Here is a 17,313-nt window from a genome sequence, read left to right as displayed (position 1 = left end):
CAACTTCTAGCATTTAATAACTCCTCAAAAGTTAGGGTTGGCTTACTAAGAACTATTTATTTTTTTGTTTCTTTGTATTTGGGTTTTTTTTTTTTTGGTTTGTTTGTTTGCTTTTTGTTTTAATTATTAATATGTACAGCCACTCTGGAAAACAGTAGGGAGTTTCCTCAAGATGTTAAAAATAGAGTTACCCTACGACCCAGCAATTGCACTACTAGGTATCTACCCCAAGGATACAGATGTAGTGAAAAGAAGGGGCACATACACCCCAATGTTCATAGCAGCAATGTCCACAATAGCCAAACTGTGGAAGGAGCCGAGATGCCCTTCAACAGATGAATGGATAAAGATGTGGTCCATATATACAACGGACTATTACTCAACCAACAGAAAGGATGAATACCTACCATTTGCATCGACATGGATGAATCTGGCGGGGATTATGCTAAGTGAAGTAAGTCAAGCAGAGAAAGACAATTATCATATGGTTTCATTCATATGTGGAACATAAGCAATAGTGCGGAGGACCATAGGGGAAGGGAGGGAAATCTGAAGGGGGAGAAATCAGAGAGGGAGAGGAACCATAAGAGACTATGGACCCCAGGAAACAAACAGTTTCAGAGGGAAGTGGGGTGGGGGGAGGGGGGTAACAGGGTGATGAGTATTAAGGAGGAACTATTTAAATTCAATACATTTTCTAATATAGATAGGAAAAGATGATTAATACTATTAAACCATCCTGAAAATGATTCACCCAATATACAGGACATATTCAAAATTAACATAGTATTTAAAATCAGCATGTTAACATTTTCTATACACCAAATAGTCTTACCTAGGTTATTAGGTTATTTTAAGTATTTTTTCTTATAAAGATTTAAATTCAACCATTCTGAATTGAAAACAGCAAGTTGGTGTGTAAATCAGTGACCTACATATCTATATTTGAAATATGATGGACAATTATAATAATATTTGACTTCTTCATGCTTCAAAATATTAGGAGAGTAAAATGAGACTAGGATTCAAGTATTTCATATTGTCAACAAAACAGTAAATGCTGTTTTTGTCATCTTCCTTATTGTCATAGTAGCAGGGTAAGTAGTAAGGTTGGTACTCGCACTTGTACTAGTGTAATATATCTGGAATTGGAGGAAGTCTGGGTCCATGTTGGTTTATCACTTACTAAAATTTCACTGTAAAATATCACTAATATGCAGTTTCTTCATTTATAAAAAATGGCAGTAATAAAACGATTTGATCTTCAGAGTGGTTGTGAAAGTCAAAGGTAAAAGAACTCCATAAATTATGAAATTCTTTGCATAAGTTGATTTGCATTATTATTGTTATAAATTATATGTAAACAGAGGCTTTGTCTTGACCCTTCTTTATATTCTGGTCTTTATGTAGCTTAATGATATGCATCGGAAATGCTCTAAATCTGATTATTTTCATTAAGCTTTTTTATAGCTGTTGGTGGCCTTTAAAATCAACTAATTTATTCTAGACATTTTACAGATTAGAAAAATCACCCAGGAGGGATGTTAAAACCTCGCCCAAGTGACACTGCTTGCTGGTGACTGAACAGGACCTTATCTTGACTTTTTATTAGAGTTCTCCAATTACTTCACTAGCATTACATAATTCATATCTTTAACACCAAATATCCAAAGCAGGTTTTTCAGGATATTAGGAAATGTTCTATGTAAAAGGGTTCTGGGGCCTAATAAATATAAATTTTCTATTAAATGAAGTTAACAAATTTTTAAAAAGTTGAATAGCGGGGCGCCTGGGTGGCTCAGTCATGAAGCGTCTGCCTTTGGCTCAGGTCATGGTCCCAGGGTCCGGGGATCCAGTCCCGCATCAGGCTCCCTGCTCCGCAGGAAGCCTGCTTCTCCCTCTCCCACTTCCCCCGCTTGTGTTCCCTCTCTCACTGTGTCTCTCTCTGTCAAATAAATAAAATCTTTAAAAAAAAAAGTTGAATCACATACATTCTCGAATATGTTAGACTGTGTTGTGATGGAAGTTATATTACCCATTTAACAAGGATAAAAATATATATTTTTTTACATATGTGTATAGATATATAAAATATATGTAAACATATGTATGTACATGTGTGTATATATACGCATATAGAACATTCAGAGCACTGCTTGATATATAGGAAATGATATATATGTGCTTATCATTAACATCACAAAGGTGATAATGATGATCATGATGATGAAATGTTCATAACCTTAAAAGTCATTTAAAGCACATTCCAGAATCCAGGAATGATATTTCTATTCTCATTACTGATTACTGATGAAATACACTTCTGAAACATAAAGAAGCATCTTTCTCCCATGGAACTGTTTTTAATCATAATTTCCATGCAGTGTTGAGAAAAAAAAGGAAAGAATACTAAGTTTAGAGGCAGAAAACAGATTAAGAGCTCCTCAACTTGCCTCTGGTCTTGCCACCACCCTCCCCACTGACACACACACTTATTAGATATATGTGTGCATTGTAGGTCCAATTACATTATTTTTCTGGCCTTTGAAAACTCTTATTTAATAAAGTTCAAGATAAATGAACTCTACTCATAGTCGTCTTGTGAGAACTATTCAGATTATGTAGGTATGAATTCTCTTCAAGTTCTATAAGTTATATGTGTAAATACTGTTTTTGCTGACAATTGAACGTATTTCTTTTTAGACATATCTGCTCAACTTTCTATGGACTAACATTCACCTGTTATATTTTATTTTCCCATGCTAGGGATATGTGCGTACGTATGTTAAAAACATACTGCTACATCACTGATGTTAAAAGGACAGAACTCTTTCCCTGCTTCTACTACTACCTCATTTTCATTTTCCTATAGACACCCCAAGAACTCTCAGTCATAAATATTCAATGAATAAATATGTAATATATTTATATGTTTTTATTTTTTCCATTACTCTTTTAAATGAATCAACTTGACTCTCTTGAATATAGGGTGAAAAGATATAGCATACAAAGTAGATTCTAAGATGCTCAATGCTCCATAAAAGTTTTATTTTTTTTAAGATTTTATTTATTTATTTGACAGAGAGAGACACAGCGAGAGAGGGAACACAAGCAGGGGGAGTGGGAGACGGAGAAGCAGGCTTCCTGCGGAGCAGGGAGCCGGATGCGGGGCTAGATCCCAGGACCCTGGGATCATGACCTGAGCCGAAGGCAGATGCTTAACGACTGAGCCACCTAGGTGCCCCTCCATAACAGTTTTAAATGAAGGACAAATTCCACATTGGTACTATCCTGTATGATGATATCACCAAGCAAAAAATTGTGTGGTAATTTCCACATAGTATTTTGGCAGATAAAATGCATGTATAACTTGACCTACACAAGTACTCCCTATGGCAGGAAATAAATTAAAAGATAAACCTCACTTTACTATTTAGGTCACTCAATTAATCATATTTATGACATGTGCATGATGCACAGGCAAAAACAATTTTGAAAAGGCAATTACCTTCAAGAAACATCATCTGATAGAAGAGGAGACATGGACATTGTATGTATAACAACAACAACAACCTAGAATGTGAACGTTTTCATATATAGGACAAATTTTTGTGGAAGTTAGAGACAGGAAATATTCCTTTATAAAGAGTTAACCATAGGCATTTGGGAAGAAGATGATATATTTTTGTTCTCAGTGAGATCTTAATAAACAGAGGAAGGAGAAATATTTATTAGAAATTATTTTGAAAAAAATAACATGAACATTAATTGTAAAGTTTAAATCATTCTTGTAGGATATAGGTAGGTTATATGAAACTAGCAAAGTTCTGGGGGGAAAAAAGATTTAGATCCTAGAGCAACAGGTTTAAAACAAGGTCACACAGACCTAGAAATTGCAAACAAAGGTGGGAATAGGTCAGACTTGTGCTTAGTAAGGATTGTGTGGCTGTCAATCTAGAAGAGGCTTGTTTCGGAAAACCTGAAGGTGAGGTCAGGTAGAAGACTATACAGGTGCACGAACCAGGGAAATAAAGAGGGCCAATCTTTCAGTCTCTCAGCCAGGCAATCAATGAGTCAAGATATAAAGAATCTTTTATTGCCAGGCACCCTATTGAGTAGTGGCGCCATAGTGGTGAACAAAGAGGTAAGAAAGACCTATATTAAACTAATACGCATATAAATAAACATGTACTTTATATTGCAATAAATGCTAAGGAATGTCTGAGATGACTTAGGGGGTATTGACAAAAATAAGAATGTAAGAAGGAGGAGGCATTTTTAGGGAGTTTAGCTTATTTGTGTTGAATTTGAGGCACGGCCAAGGATATTGAGGTGAAAGTGTCTTCCAGGCACTGGGGAAGAGTTCATACCTAAGCTACAGATATGTAATGTCAGCTTCATAAAGACAGCAGCTGAATTGATTGGAATAGATGTGCTAACTGGAACAGAGATGACTAGAAGACAGAAAAGTGGTGAAAAGAACATGGGTATTTAAACCATGATTAAACTGGTACATACTTTATTTATAAAACCTCATTTTCCTAAGTCTACTATAGTGTACTGTTCATTTGTAAACAAAACAAAACAAAACAAAACTGATTTTTCCATTTATGAAATTATAGGTTCAATACCCAGTAAGACTTTCCATTTAAGAAAGAGAAATAATAGTATGGAGGAAAGAAAATTTAAAAAGTTGTCACATCTCCTGATTATAGAACTGCCCATACTATAAACAAGTCATATAATACAAGAGTCTACGAACAACAAATCAGCGATTGGTTGGGAGTCACATAAAACTTCTTTTCAAACACCTCAAAATAAATAAATATGCCAAGTTTTCTTAGAAGAATCCTCTGGTTGCAAAATGGAATTTGTTATTCCTACAAGTTCTTTTTCATTGGACAAAGATTAATGTCCTGTAACATTCAGAGCTATGAAGACTTTGCTTAACTTTTACTTTTCTCATTGGCCTGTCTTTTTTATGAGGAAAGATAAACAACTAGCTCATAAGGGAATTTTACTTTAGAATAATATTTAAAATATTTATTTATTATACATTTTTTCTACAAAGCACAACTAATTCATTATTGACTTCTCATAGCTGTTCACTGTAAACCAAACCCACAGAATTTCTTGATGTATGCAGACTATTAGTGTATAGCATTGTTTCCTCAAAACGGCAATGCTAAAATGAAAACTGTTGGATGCTGGATAAATAAGTACCACCCACAGATGTCAAAAATAAAATTTTCACATTGAATTCTGTCAACACCGTCAGCTCATATAGAATCTAAATTAGGTCATAAAATAATATAAGCAAAAGGAATGTTCTCTTACTCTTAACGAGAAGGTAAAGAGCACATATTAACCTTCATATAATTATATAAAAGGAAACAAATAAAAAAGATGAATGAAAGATGGCAGGACTTTTTCTGCAGTTTATGGATACAACCCCTGATTTCATCAATCATCCTAAACAAAGCTAAGACTTGATAGGCTTGAATGTTCAGAAAAACAAAATCTACTTCACTATTAACATTTTTCTTAAATGTGTTCTTTAAGTTTGTTTTCTGGCATTTCACTCTATTGGAAGAATGCTCTGTTCTTTTTGTAGAAATTTATTTATATATTTTGAGGAAAAACAACTGAAGAAACTAAAATTGACATCAGTTTTACCACCACAAAGTAGGTGACATCAAGATTTATTTGTTACATATCTGACATTAAAGAAAATACAGATGTAAGATACACAAAAATATCAATCTAAAGTTTAGCTTACCAGTGGGGACAGAATTGGAGTGCTGAAGTTCCAATTGACTAGAATCATCAGAGAGTTCAGTCAAACAGGTTAAAGTAAATTCTGGGTTGGAAGCATGCTCATGTCTGAAGCCTTCAGGAGAAAGATAATCCAGCTCAAACTTCACAGTTGACATGGCAAAATTCTTAAAGAACTATGTAAGCCAAAGTTCACACTGCTGAAGTTTTAAAAATCATAGGAGACAGAAAAAAAAATCACTGTATTATAATCAGTGGTAACTTCAGGCTTTCCGGTGATTATTCTCACTTGGAAATCCAAAAGAAATAAAACATGCAGAGCTGACTCTCTAAGTTTTCTGTATTCATGCCTTTTCTAGGCAATTGACTTCAACAGGATGGATGGATTTTAGAGTTGTTTTTCTTGACGATATCTTGCTGCCTTAAAATGACAGCAGTACTAACCCCATTCAGAGAGGCTGCGGTGAAAAGTAAAATGGGTTAAGTGAAGACATAGGCAAGGCTGCAGAGATGCTTTTAGTAACTTGGTATTGGAAGTTCTCATTCACATTTCTGTATACAAAAGATCAGCTGGGTGGGGCTAAGGACTGTAAGAGAATGAAGCTTTTTTCCACTGGGCAGCTCATCAAGGAATGTTTTAATTTGGAAGGAAATTAATCCTAAATGATATTTCCAGGGTCAGGGTTGTGAGACTATAGTCCTGATTGTTATTGAAAGATGACTATGATTGTGGAGATTAAAAGGTAAATTAAACTATAAATCTTCTGCACAACAAAGAAACAATCAACAAAATGAAAAGACAGACAGCCTACAGAATGGAATAAGATATTTGTACATCATTTATCTAATATCTGAATATCCAAAAAAATAGAAGAGACTCATACAATTCGGTAGTAGCAGTAGTAGTAGTAATAGTAATTCAATTTTTAAAAATGAGCAAACAACATTTTTGTCTTCCAACCCAAACATAAAATGGCCAATAAGTACATGAAAAGGACCTCAACATCACTAATTATCAGGGAAATGCAAATCAAAACCAAAACGAAATATCACCTCATACCTATTAGAAAAGCTTATCATCAAAAAGACAAGAAATAACAAGTGTTGGCAAAGACGTGGAGAAAAGGGGACACTTATGCAACAGTGATGGGAGTGTAAATTAGTCCAGCCACTATGGAAAACATGATGGAGATTCTTCAAAGAATTAAAAAAAAACAACTACCATATGATCCAGCATTCTCACTTCTGGGTATACATACAAATGAAGTAAAATCACTGTCTCAAAGAGATATCTGCACCCTTTGTTCATTGCAGTACTCAAGGCATGGACTATTTAAGTGTCTGCTGACAGATGAATGATAAAGAAAATGTGATATACAATGGGGTATTTTCAGCCATAAAAAAAAGAAATCTTACTACTTGTGACAAAATGGAGTGAACTTGAAGGAGCTATGCTAAATGAGATGTCAAAGGAAAGACAAATGCTGCATGATCTCACCTATATGTGGAGTCTAGAAAAGCCATACCTGTGGAAACAGAGTTAGACTGGTGTTTGCTAGGAGCTGGGGGGTGTTGGTCAAAGGGAGTAATGGGAGATGTTGGTCAAAGGGTATAAACTTCCAGTTATAAGGTGGGTAAGATCTAGGAGCATATGTAATGTATGGCATGGTGACTATAGATAACAATACTGTATTACATACTTGACAGTTGCTAAGAGAGTAGATTTTCAATGTTCTCACCACCAAAACAACAACAATAACAACAACAACAACAGCAAACAAACTGTGAGGTGAAATATGTATTAATGGACCTTGTTGTGGTAATCATTACGAAATATCTGCATATATCAAATGATCACATTATATACCTTAAACATACACAATGTTATATGCAATTATATCTAATGAAGTTTAGAGGAAAAGGTATATTTAAAAAATGGTGGTCAAATAAAATACACAGCTTGAGAAACATAAAAGATTGATTTCATAATATGAGTAGGTCATCAGTGGAGGAGCAAATGCTAAAAAGACAGGGATTGAGGAGGCTGACACTCTTGTACTATTTAAGAGGTAAAACATCTGATCCCTCTGAGTAGCTGGGCAGAAGATTATGTTGCTCACCTTAGAAAATTTAATTTAAGGGGCGCCTGGGTGGCTGAGTCTGTTAAACATCTGACTCTTGATTTCGGCTCACATCATGATCTCTGGGTGGTGAGATTGAGCCCTGCTTTGGACTTCACACTGTGCATGGAGCCTACTTAAGATTCTCTCTGTCTCCCTCTCTCCCCCTCTGCCCCTCGCCCCCACCAAGCACACGCGCATGCACACACACACACACTCTCTCTCTCGCTCTCTCTTAAAAAAAAATTAATTTAGGATCTCGCTTTTACTCATCTTCTGTACTTGAGTGCATCACGATGATCATGAGGAGGTACCCACTGACATATTTCAAAAAATAATTTAGCAAAAGTCATCCTTCAATTTAGGGAGTCAAACTAGATTAAGTTCAGATTAGTTCTTTGATGGCCTTTTTAAATCCATTATTTATTCACTACTTTATTTCTTTGCTCAAGTGAGTATTTATTGACCCTGTATTAGGTATTAACTTAGACACAAGAATGTTAAGACAGGTTCAATGGAAAAGATGTGGGCCAGATCTGCTCTCAGTGGGAAAGAGAGCTGTAATTGACTGGGATTTTAGTTATAACTGTAGTATGAGTTATGGCAATAGATGTGCTACACATGAAGAATGGCATGTTTGAAGTAATTTTACTTTCTTTATCCAGCACTCTTTGAGAAAGTAAAATATATATAAGAGGTTTGTAAATTCATTGTTGTTATAATATAAAAAGTATTCTGGACAAAAAGTGGCATGTCTTAATTATCATTAGTTATTATAACTGAACAAACAAGGAAAGAAAATTGTCTCTCTGCTCCGCATGCCTTAATAAACTACTGCTCATGGCTCGGGAATGACTGTCATTCCAACAGCATGGACAACAAACAAAATGCTATTTAAGCTTAGTCTACTATCATTCTGGAACAGGCCTGAAAAATCTGACTAACATGGCCAACATGGCCAAGTTTCATTGGTAATTACATGACACTTTACTTACATAAGAAGGTAAAAGCAGAATCAAAATTATAAATAATAATTCTGCAAAATACTATCATTGCTTAAAATAAATATTAAACTATCAGTATATATTCGGAATACCTGACAGTGCTTTCATAGTAATATAGATTCTTACTTGTCTCCCTACCACCTATGGATTCTTAACTTCTGTGTTAAAGCTTCTAGAAAAGATACACATTGGTCAGTAGTGAGAAAATGAGTTGAGGAAAAGACGGTTGGTAGGAAAAAGAAAAGCAAATACAAGGAAATGAATAAAGGGTAAAAAAAAAGTGTATATACAATTTAAAGGAAAAAAGTAGGATCTAGAATCATGAAAGATTGGGCTTTACAATTCTCAACTGAAATATCTGTCATGGTGTTTGGTAGGGGGTACTTTCTGAGAGTCTAAAATGGTTTAATTTGAGTTGCTCATGGGTGTTTAACTACTAGATAATTTCTACCCTCTTTACCTCCCATAAATTTGACCAAATCCTCAAGTGTTCCCTCATTCAAGCAATGATTTAAAGGGTATGGTTACATGGAAATGTGATCTGGCCTGAGAGTTGCAGTTAAATCACCAGATAAATGATTTTCAGTAAGACCCTGAGGGGATGATATCTGATGTCACAGGAGAGTCTCACTGTCTTTAGCGGTGGGCCTTAGTTTTTGAGCATGAGGACATCTTGGAACTAAAAGAGAATACTTACAAATATACAGTTATCCAACCCTCTGTATTCATATTATTGTATTCTGAGTATTAATATCTGATATAATCATATAAAACTACTTGAAATTCACTAGCATTTATGTTATTAATTACATCTATATACCTTTTAAAATTTGTTTACATATGTGTGAAAAATGTTACTGATTTGCTCTAAGATAATTGCAAATATGTGGGTGGATTTATAAATCCCATACAGTCATTTGATATGGCTCATATACCCATAAACTAGAAATTACTATTCTTCAATATATAAAATATAAGATTTTACTCTTTTGTGTAATAGAGATAAGCAAACTCTGTCAACAAACTCACTTCATTGTTCTTTTCCACTAGTAACCTAGATACAAACATCTCCTGAGGCCTCCAGAAATGTTGGTAATAAAGGCCTTTTAGTTAATGTGGATAGTCAAGAATCAGCTCAGCAGTTCTCTATTCCTGAGCCTTTGGTCAGAACATTTTAACTTCCATCCAGCCTGTGTAGACTTCAAGTATGTTTTTTTTCTTTTAAGTCAATAAGTACTTTATTCCCTCTCCCTGGTTTTATTGAGATATAACGTGCATATAACATTGTATGCGATAGAAATACTACCTTAATTTTATTGTAGACTTCAAGTTTTTAATTGTTTTCTATGACATCTTAGCTAACACTTCGATTTAGAACAGTTTTCTATAAGTCTTAGAAAATATCCATGTAAACCTTTAACTCATATCATCTTCCTAATACCCAGAACATGTCCTCCTTTTTTTTTTCATCCTTTGAGAGTACAAACAGGAATTGGCAGGAAATGCCAAACAGAAAACTTACTCTTTTTGATTGGTCCAGCTGCAAATATTTTTCTCTCAATCTGGATCAGTTTATCTCTGTTACTATAGTAACCACTCCACTTGCTAGTAGCTACAGTAAATTCAGGTCTCTAGTTCTTCATTCATTTCAAAACGTAGGCTATATTTACAAACCTTTCTTATTCTCAGCTATGCTTAATTTTGCTATAATCTGTCTTGGGTTCTCTTAGCAGGCTAAACTAACTTGATTTTATTTTGAAAATGCTTAAATTTATTGTGGATAATTGTAATTTTAATTGCATCATAAAAATACATTCTTAAAAAAGTGTGAGCTTGTTTTTTACATTTTTCCATATATTTACAAGTTCCTAAGGGAACAACTGTTAGGAATGTCAGACAATATATTTTTGTTAGAAAAGGTTTCAGAATGACTCTTTGAGGCCACAAGTTTATCCACTATGCCTTCCATTGAGTTAACCATTGAACTAACTGAAAAAATTACCATAGAATACTACTGAACAAACTGAAGAAATTTTAAAAATCTACCAATAGCAGAAGAGTAAACTATAAGAAAATCTGAAGAAATTCTGGAATATATAGTGGAGGTAAGGGCTGAACTGATTGAGTAATGGGCAATTCCATGAAGGCAAAGAGGAAGTTGCCTAGCTGTAACTCAGGTCAACCTGAGTACAAGCCTAGACAAGACCCTGCCCACCCCACCCCACCCCCGCCCCATGTAGGAGCACGAGACTGAAGCAAATACAAGATATGTTGAGTTGTTATAAGCATTATTTGATTCCAACTGTGCACTAAGGAAGCAAGAGATCAGATCACAATCATTTCCTTAATTGGCTATCAGGACACGACAGAGAAGGGGCCATTCTCCCTAACTGCAGAGTGTCCCAGGAAAGTGAGAGACAAGCCAGTCTTCTTTGTAATGAAATTTTAGTACACACTCAGCCTTCCCAAAATTTCCTTCCTTAATTCCCATGAACAGTTGCACCAAGTTCCATTCAACAGTGGTGAAAGCAGAAGTCAAGTCAGTGAATAATAAGTCAGAGGAGTTTGTCCATTTTAACAAAATCCCAATTATAGAGTGTCCAGGCACAGTGACTGGCACAAATCATGCATTGAATATAATGTAGGTTACTGCCTGCCAACCCAGGAGTCACTCTGCTTCGCTTGAACTGTGGAGTTATAATCATATGAGAGAAAGAAAAGATATTTGAAGAGAAACAATTTAAAGAACGGAACTGAGCAATCAAATCCAATGAACTTCACCATATCATACTAAGTACAATAAAACGGAAGAAAATAATTTTACCCTCTACTTCCAGTGAGATTTGAAAAAATATTCTATGTATACAATAAAAAAAAAAAAAACAAGCTGCTAGGAAAAGGGAGCAGAGTACAAGAAAAAGTTGTTGAAAATAAGTAAAAAGCACACTTGAAAAGTCAACTTAGTACTGGATAACAGGTAAATCACTGGTAAAAAGCACATTAATTGATTAAAAATCAACATGAAGAATTATTTTGAGTATAGAGCAAAAATAAAATTTGGAAATTATAATAGAGGATAGAAAATGTAATATGTATAAATAGAAACTCAAAGAAAAATGGAATTTATGATAAAAATGCAAGAAAATAAAAACAAATAGGCTTCTGTATGGAAGAAAGCCCTGATTCTTCAAATTCAAAGGATCACATTAATGCCAGGCAAATGTACCAATATTGAAAAAAGGTACATACCTTGACACCAAACATATCTTGATGTGATCTGAATGCCAAAGACAATCTCTAACAAATTTCAAGATAAACTTGGCAGTAGAGAAAAGAATGTGGTGCAAATTTAAAAGGAGGACGTCTTAGCTTCAATATCAAATGACAGAATATAATGCAAAGTTTACAGGATATTATTAAAAATGATCATGTCTCCATAATTCAAAACCACAGCAATAATAAGTCATTATAAAACAAGAAAGACTCAAATTATGTAGCTCAAGTATTATATCTGAAAACATTATTTGAGGAAATACTCCAGCCAAAGGGTGGAAAAACAAAAGAATCAGAATAAGGAATTCAAAACAAGAAAAAAAAAGATATCAAATGGTGAGCAAAAATAATCTAGTTAGAAGTGCCTTTATGACTAAACAATTGTTGAAAATTTTGTTCTGAAACAAGTCAAATAATTATAAGAGAATTTTATGATTTAAAAATCCAGATTATTTCAGCAGAATTTAAAATGAAGGAAGAAAAATAAATAAAATTAAGGAAGAAAATATAAGGCAAATTAACTAAAAGGAAACAACACAAATGATGATAAACAGATAAAAATGGCAACAAATTAGTAAAATATCAATTAAAATGGGCTAATGACTCAGAATTTCTTTATTTCCATTTTTCCCCTTTTTCCCCCCACCCTAAGACACTCCAAATCACATTATGGATTCCAGCTGGAAATGTTATGAGAAATTGTTTCATGTTTTTTTAAAGATTTTATTTATTCATTTATTTGAGAGAGTGTGTGCACATGAGTGGGGGTGGGGCAGAGGGAGAAACAGACTCCCTGCTGAGCAGGGAGCCCGACTTGGGGCTCGATCCCAGGACTCGGGGCTGGATCCCAGGACTCCAGAATCAGGACCTGAGCCAAAGGCAGACACTAAACCAACTGAACCACCCAGGCGCCCCAACTGTTTCATATTTTTTAAAAAAAGGGTAAAATTCCCCCAAAGTGTTATAATACTTAAAGACATATATAAGAGGATGTTCAAAATGGTATGACTTTTAGATCAGTTTTGATCAAGGGATGATGCAATGATAGCAATTACCTACCTGGAAACTTTCTAGTAATTATGTTTTCCTATTTTTCTCCTTTCTATGCTGACTAGTACATCTAGTACAATATTGATTGAAATGGTAATAGTGAATATTCTTATTTCATTCCTAATCTCAATAAAAATTTTTCATTATTTCACTAAGAATGCAGTTTGTTTTATGTTTTTTTTGTAGATACCCTTTTTATTAGATTAAGGACATTCTTTTTTATTCATAATTTGATAAGAATTTATCCTTTTTGTCTTTTTTTAGATTATTTTTATTTGTTTATTTGAGAGAGAGAGAAAGAGTGGGAGTGAGCACAAGCAGGGGGAGGGGCAGAGGGAGAGGGAGAAGCTGACTCCCCTGTGAGCGGGGATCCTGACACAGGGCTCCCTCCCAGGACCCCAGGATCATGACCTGAGCCGAAGGCAGACTAACTGAGCCACCCAGGTGCCCCGGATTTGTTTTTATGAATCATAAACATGAGTTGACTTTTACCAAATGCTTTTTCAATTTCTATTGAGCTGATTAATACCTTTTCTCCCTTTAAATGTTGTAAATTGATTGTCAAGCTCAAAATTTTTATTCCTTTATTAACTTCAACTTGGCCTTGATTATAATGATTCTTCTTATGTACTACTGGATTCAGATGGTAATAATGCATCTATGTTTATGAGATAAATGAGCACATAATTTTCTTTCTTATAGTCCTGCTAAGATGTACTGAAAATGGGGGATGCATGGGTAGTTCGGTCATTTAAGCATCTGACTCTTGATTTCAGCTTGGGTCATGATCTCAGAGTTGTGGGATCGAACCCATGTCTGGCTCCATGCTCAGCAGGGAGTCTGCTTGAGATTCTCTCCCTTCTCCCTCTGCACCTTCCTCCCCCACCCCCGCTTGCTCTCTCTCAAATAAATCTTTAAATATTAAAAAAAAGATGTATTGAAAATGATACTGTCCTCATTTAAAATAGAAACTATTATGTTTCTTATTCACTGGAAGTATTTTTTTTAAGATTGGTAGTATTTCTTAAATTTTTGATATAATTAGCTGGGAAACCACCTGGTTTTAGACATTTTCTCTAAAAATTGTGAATCCCTGATTTGCTCTCTTTAATAGATAAAGAGCTAGGTCTTTGTTTTTGTTTCTCCTCCTCTCCCTCCAGTCGGTTGTGGAATGTTGTCTTTTTCTGGGTATTACCCTTTTCTATCTACTACTTAAAAATTCTTTTGTTTAATATTATTCATAATATCCTCAGGGAGGCTGGGTGGCTCAACTGGTTTAGCATTCAACTCTTGTTTTCAGCTCAGGTCAGGATCTCAGAGGGGTGAGTTTGAGCTGAGCCCTGTGTCAGGTTCCGCACTCAGTGGGAAGTCTGCTTGAGATTTTCTCTCCTTCTACCCCTCGCCTCCTTGGCCCCCCCACCCTGCTCACATGTCCTCTCTCTGTCGAATAAATAAATAAATCTTTTTAAAAAATCCTCTAAATATATTTTCAATGTATGTAGGATCTGAAGTTATGTTAACTTTTCATTCCTGTTGCAGGTAGTTTATGGCTTCTTTCCTTTGATTTGATCACTTCTGTTCAGAGCATTATCAGTTCTATTAATCTCTTCAAATTGCCAATAGTAAACTCTATTGATTTTTTCTTTTATTCATCTGTTTTATACCTGTTTCTACTTTTGTATTTAAAAATTTCTTCTTTCTACTTTCTTTGGGATTGATTTGCTGTTGTTTTCTAGGTTCCAAAGAGGCATACAGAGGTCACTGATTTTCAATCTTCTTTTCTAAAATATAAATTTAAAGTTACTTATTTTCCTCTAAATATGGTTTTAATTATATCTGACATGTTTTGATATATAGTTTGCTATTATAAGAAATCTTGTTATTATCATTTTTATTCAGTTGAAATTGGCCTCTAATTGGCATTGAGATTTCTTATTTGAATTATAGAGTACTTAGTACCTTAATTCACAAATTTGGGGAATCTTCCTCCCACTCCCCCTCTGAATTCCTCCCTCCCTGACTTTCTCTCTTCCTTCCCTTCCTTCCTTCTTTCTCTTTATAGTTTATTTTTCTTGATAAAGTTTAGTTCTATCATGGTCAGGGACCTTACTTGGTATGATGTCCATCTTTACATCTTTGTCAAAACTCATTTATGGCCCAGCATAAGAACTTGGGTGCAGAGTTCTTTATAAGTCAACAAAGCCATTTGTTAATCATATTGTTTAAACCTTCTATATATGTGGTGTTTTTTATCTTCATGTTTCACAAACGAATACATTCTGTGAAAATCTTATTATGTGAATTTACCCGTTTAATTGTTGTTACATGTGCTTTATGTAATTTAAGGTTATGTTATTCGGTGTATGCAAAGTTATAACACTTCATAGTGGATTTAATCTTTTAAAAAATTAAAATACTTCTTATATCTACCAGTATTTATTGACTTACAGTCTATTTTATCTGATAATAGTTTAGACATACCAGGCTGGTTTTTGTTAATATCTGTATGGTATAACATTTTCCTATCTCTTTACTTTCAAGCTTTATGCATTATTATATGACAGTTTTGACTCTTAAGGAGACCATAATGAGATTTTTAAGAAATCTCATTGACAGTCATTGTGCTTAATGCATTTATATCAAATGTAGTTATATATTTGAGTTTCAATCTACCATTGTTTTCAATTTGTCTCACCTTTCAGACAGATCAACTGTTTTGTTTTGTTTTTGTAATTCCTATTTTCCTATAATGTTATTATGCATACTTTAATTTTTGCTTAGTGATTACCATGATGTAGCATACTTATTTGAGTTTAGTAAATTGACACTTCTGCCACATCTTAAAAAATGCACAGACTTTAGAACTTCTTAACTCCTTTTATCTGTTTCCTACCTTTTGGGGCTATAACTAATTCTATACATGTTTAGTCCCTACAAGAACATATTATCATGGCTTCTTTGAGATTTAGTCAAATATTTACCCTTTTCTCTTCATTTCTTTTTGTAATTTCATAGTTTTCCAGGACTTCTCTCAGATTCTACTATCTAAAGAACTCCCTCTAGTATTTTCTTTATTATGGGTTTTTGTAGGCCACAACGCTTGTTCACAAAAATGGTTGCCAGGGGCAGCAGCCGATAATATTTCTCCAACCACCACTCATGATTGGTACAGGAGGGAGGGTGTTGCCCCAGCTACTTAATCTGAGGGAAATTGTTTTATCAGGAAGCACTCTCTTATAGAAAAGAGAATCGGGTTTCAGTTTTACCCATGTATGGAAGTGAGGAAACTGTTTATTTAATACATGTGATCCCATACTACTAGATGAGACCATGGCAGCAGATGGAAACATAGTGTGAAGGTTTACACACTGCTGGGCTTATTTAAATACAAAAATTAATACTAATTATTAATTATTCACTGTTAACAAATGAAAATCCTAGACAAATACTAAACTGAGTGAGAAGTCAAGATACCAAGCGTAAATCAGAATGGTCCCTGGAACCCACTATTGAAGGTGTTTGATTAAAGGGTGAATCCTTGCATTCTTTCCCACAATATTTATTTCTGCAATAACTAATGCATTTTGAAAAAAAAGTCATATACCTCTTTGGACCTACAGGACAGACTCAAAATTGACTTGGAGTTCTGTATTTCTGTGCGATCCACAGTATGCCATTAATCTTTCAATTTCATCAAAAGTAGTATTACCCTGCAGGAATTTACAAATTTAAAACTTACAAAGTATACTGTTCTTTTTTTTTTTAAGATTTTATTTATTTATTTGAAAGCGAGAATGAGATAGAGAGAGAGCATGAGAGGGGAGAGGGTCAGAAGGAGAAGCAGACTCCCTGCTGAGCAGGGAGCCCGATGTGGGACTCGATCCTGGGACTCCAGGATCATGACCTGAGCCGAAGGCAGTTGCTTAACCAATTGAGCCACACAGGTGCCCCAAAGTATACTGTTCTTCAAGTAAATTGCATTAACAAAAATAATTTGATTTATTCATGAAAGTGATCAAACTATTTCATCTATTCATTTGCTCATTTTATTAAAAAACAAAACTATCGTGTTGGGTCCTGTACTAAACTAC

The 17,313-nt window shown here is 34.5% G+C and overlaps 1 protein-coding gene across 1 annotated transcript in view; it reads right to left on the bottom strand.

Annotated features, from left to right (window-relative positions):
• The window catches only part of ANO3 (anoctamin 3), a 437,993-nt gene extending 432,060 nt beyond the window's left edge, over nt 1-5,933 (bottom strand). The window contains 1 exon segment of the mRNA XM_035722983.1: nt 5,780-5,933. Within this exon segment, the coding sequence (XP_035578876.1) occupies nt 5,780-5,933 (154 nt within the window).
• Nucleotides 5,934-17,313: the final 11,380 nt, after the last annotated feature.

Source organism: Zalophus californianus, chromosome 11 (genome assembly GCF_009762305.2).
Source record: "Zalophus californianus isolate mZalCal1 chromosome 11, mZalCal1.pri.v2, whole genome shotgun sequence".
NCBI classification, from domain to species: Eukaryota; Metazoa; Chordata; class Mammalia; order Carnivora; family Otariidae; genus Zalophus; species Zalophus californianus.
The sequence above is the reverse complement of the archived record's forward strand: the minus strand, read 5'-3'. Positions and strand labels throughout refer to the sequence as shown.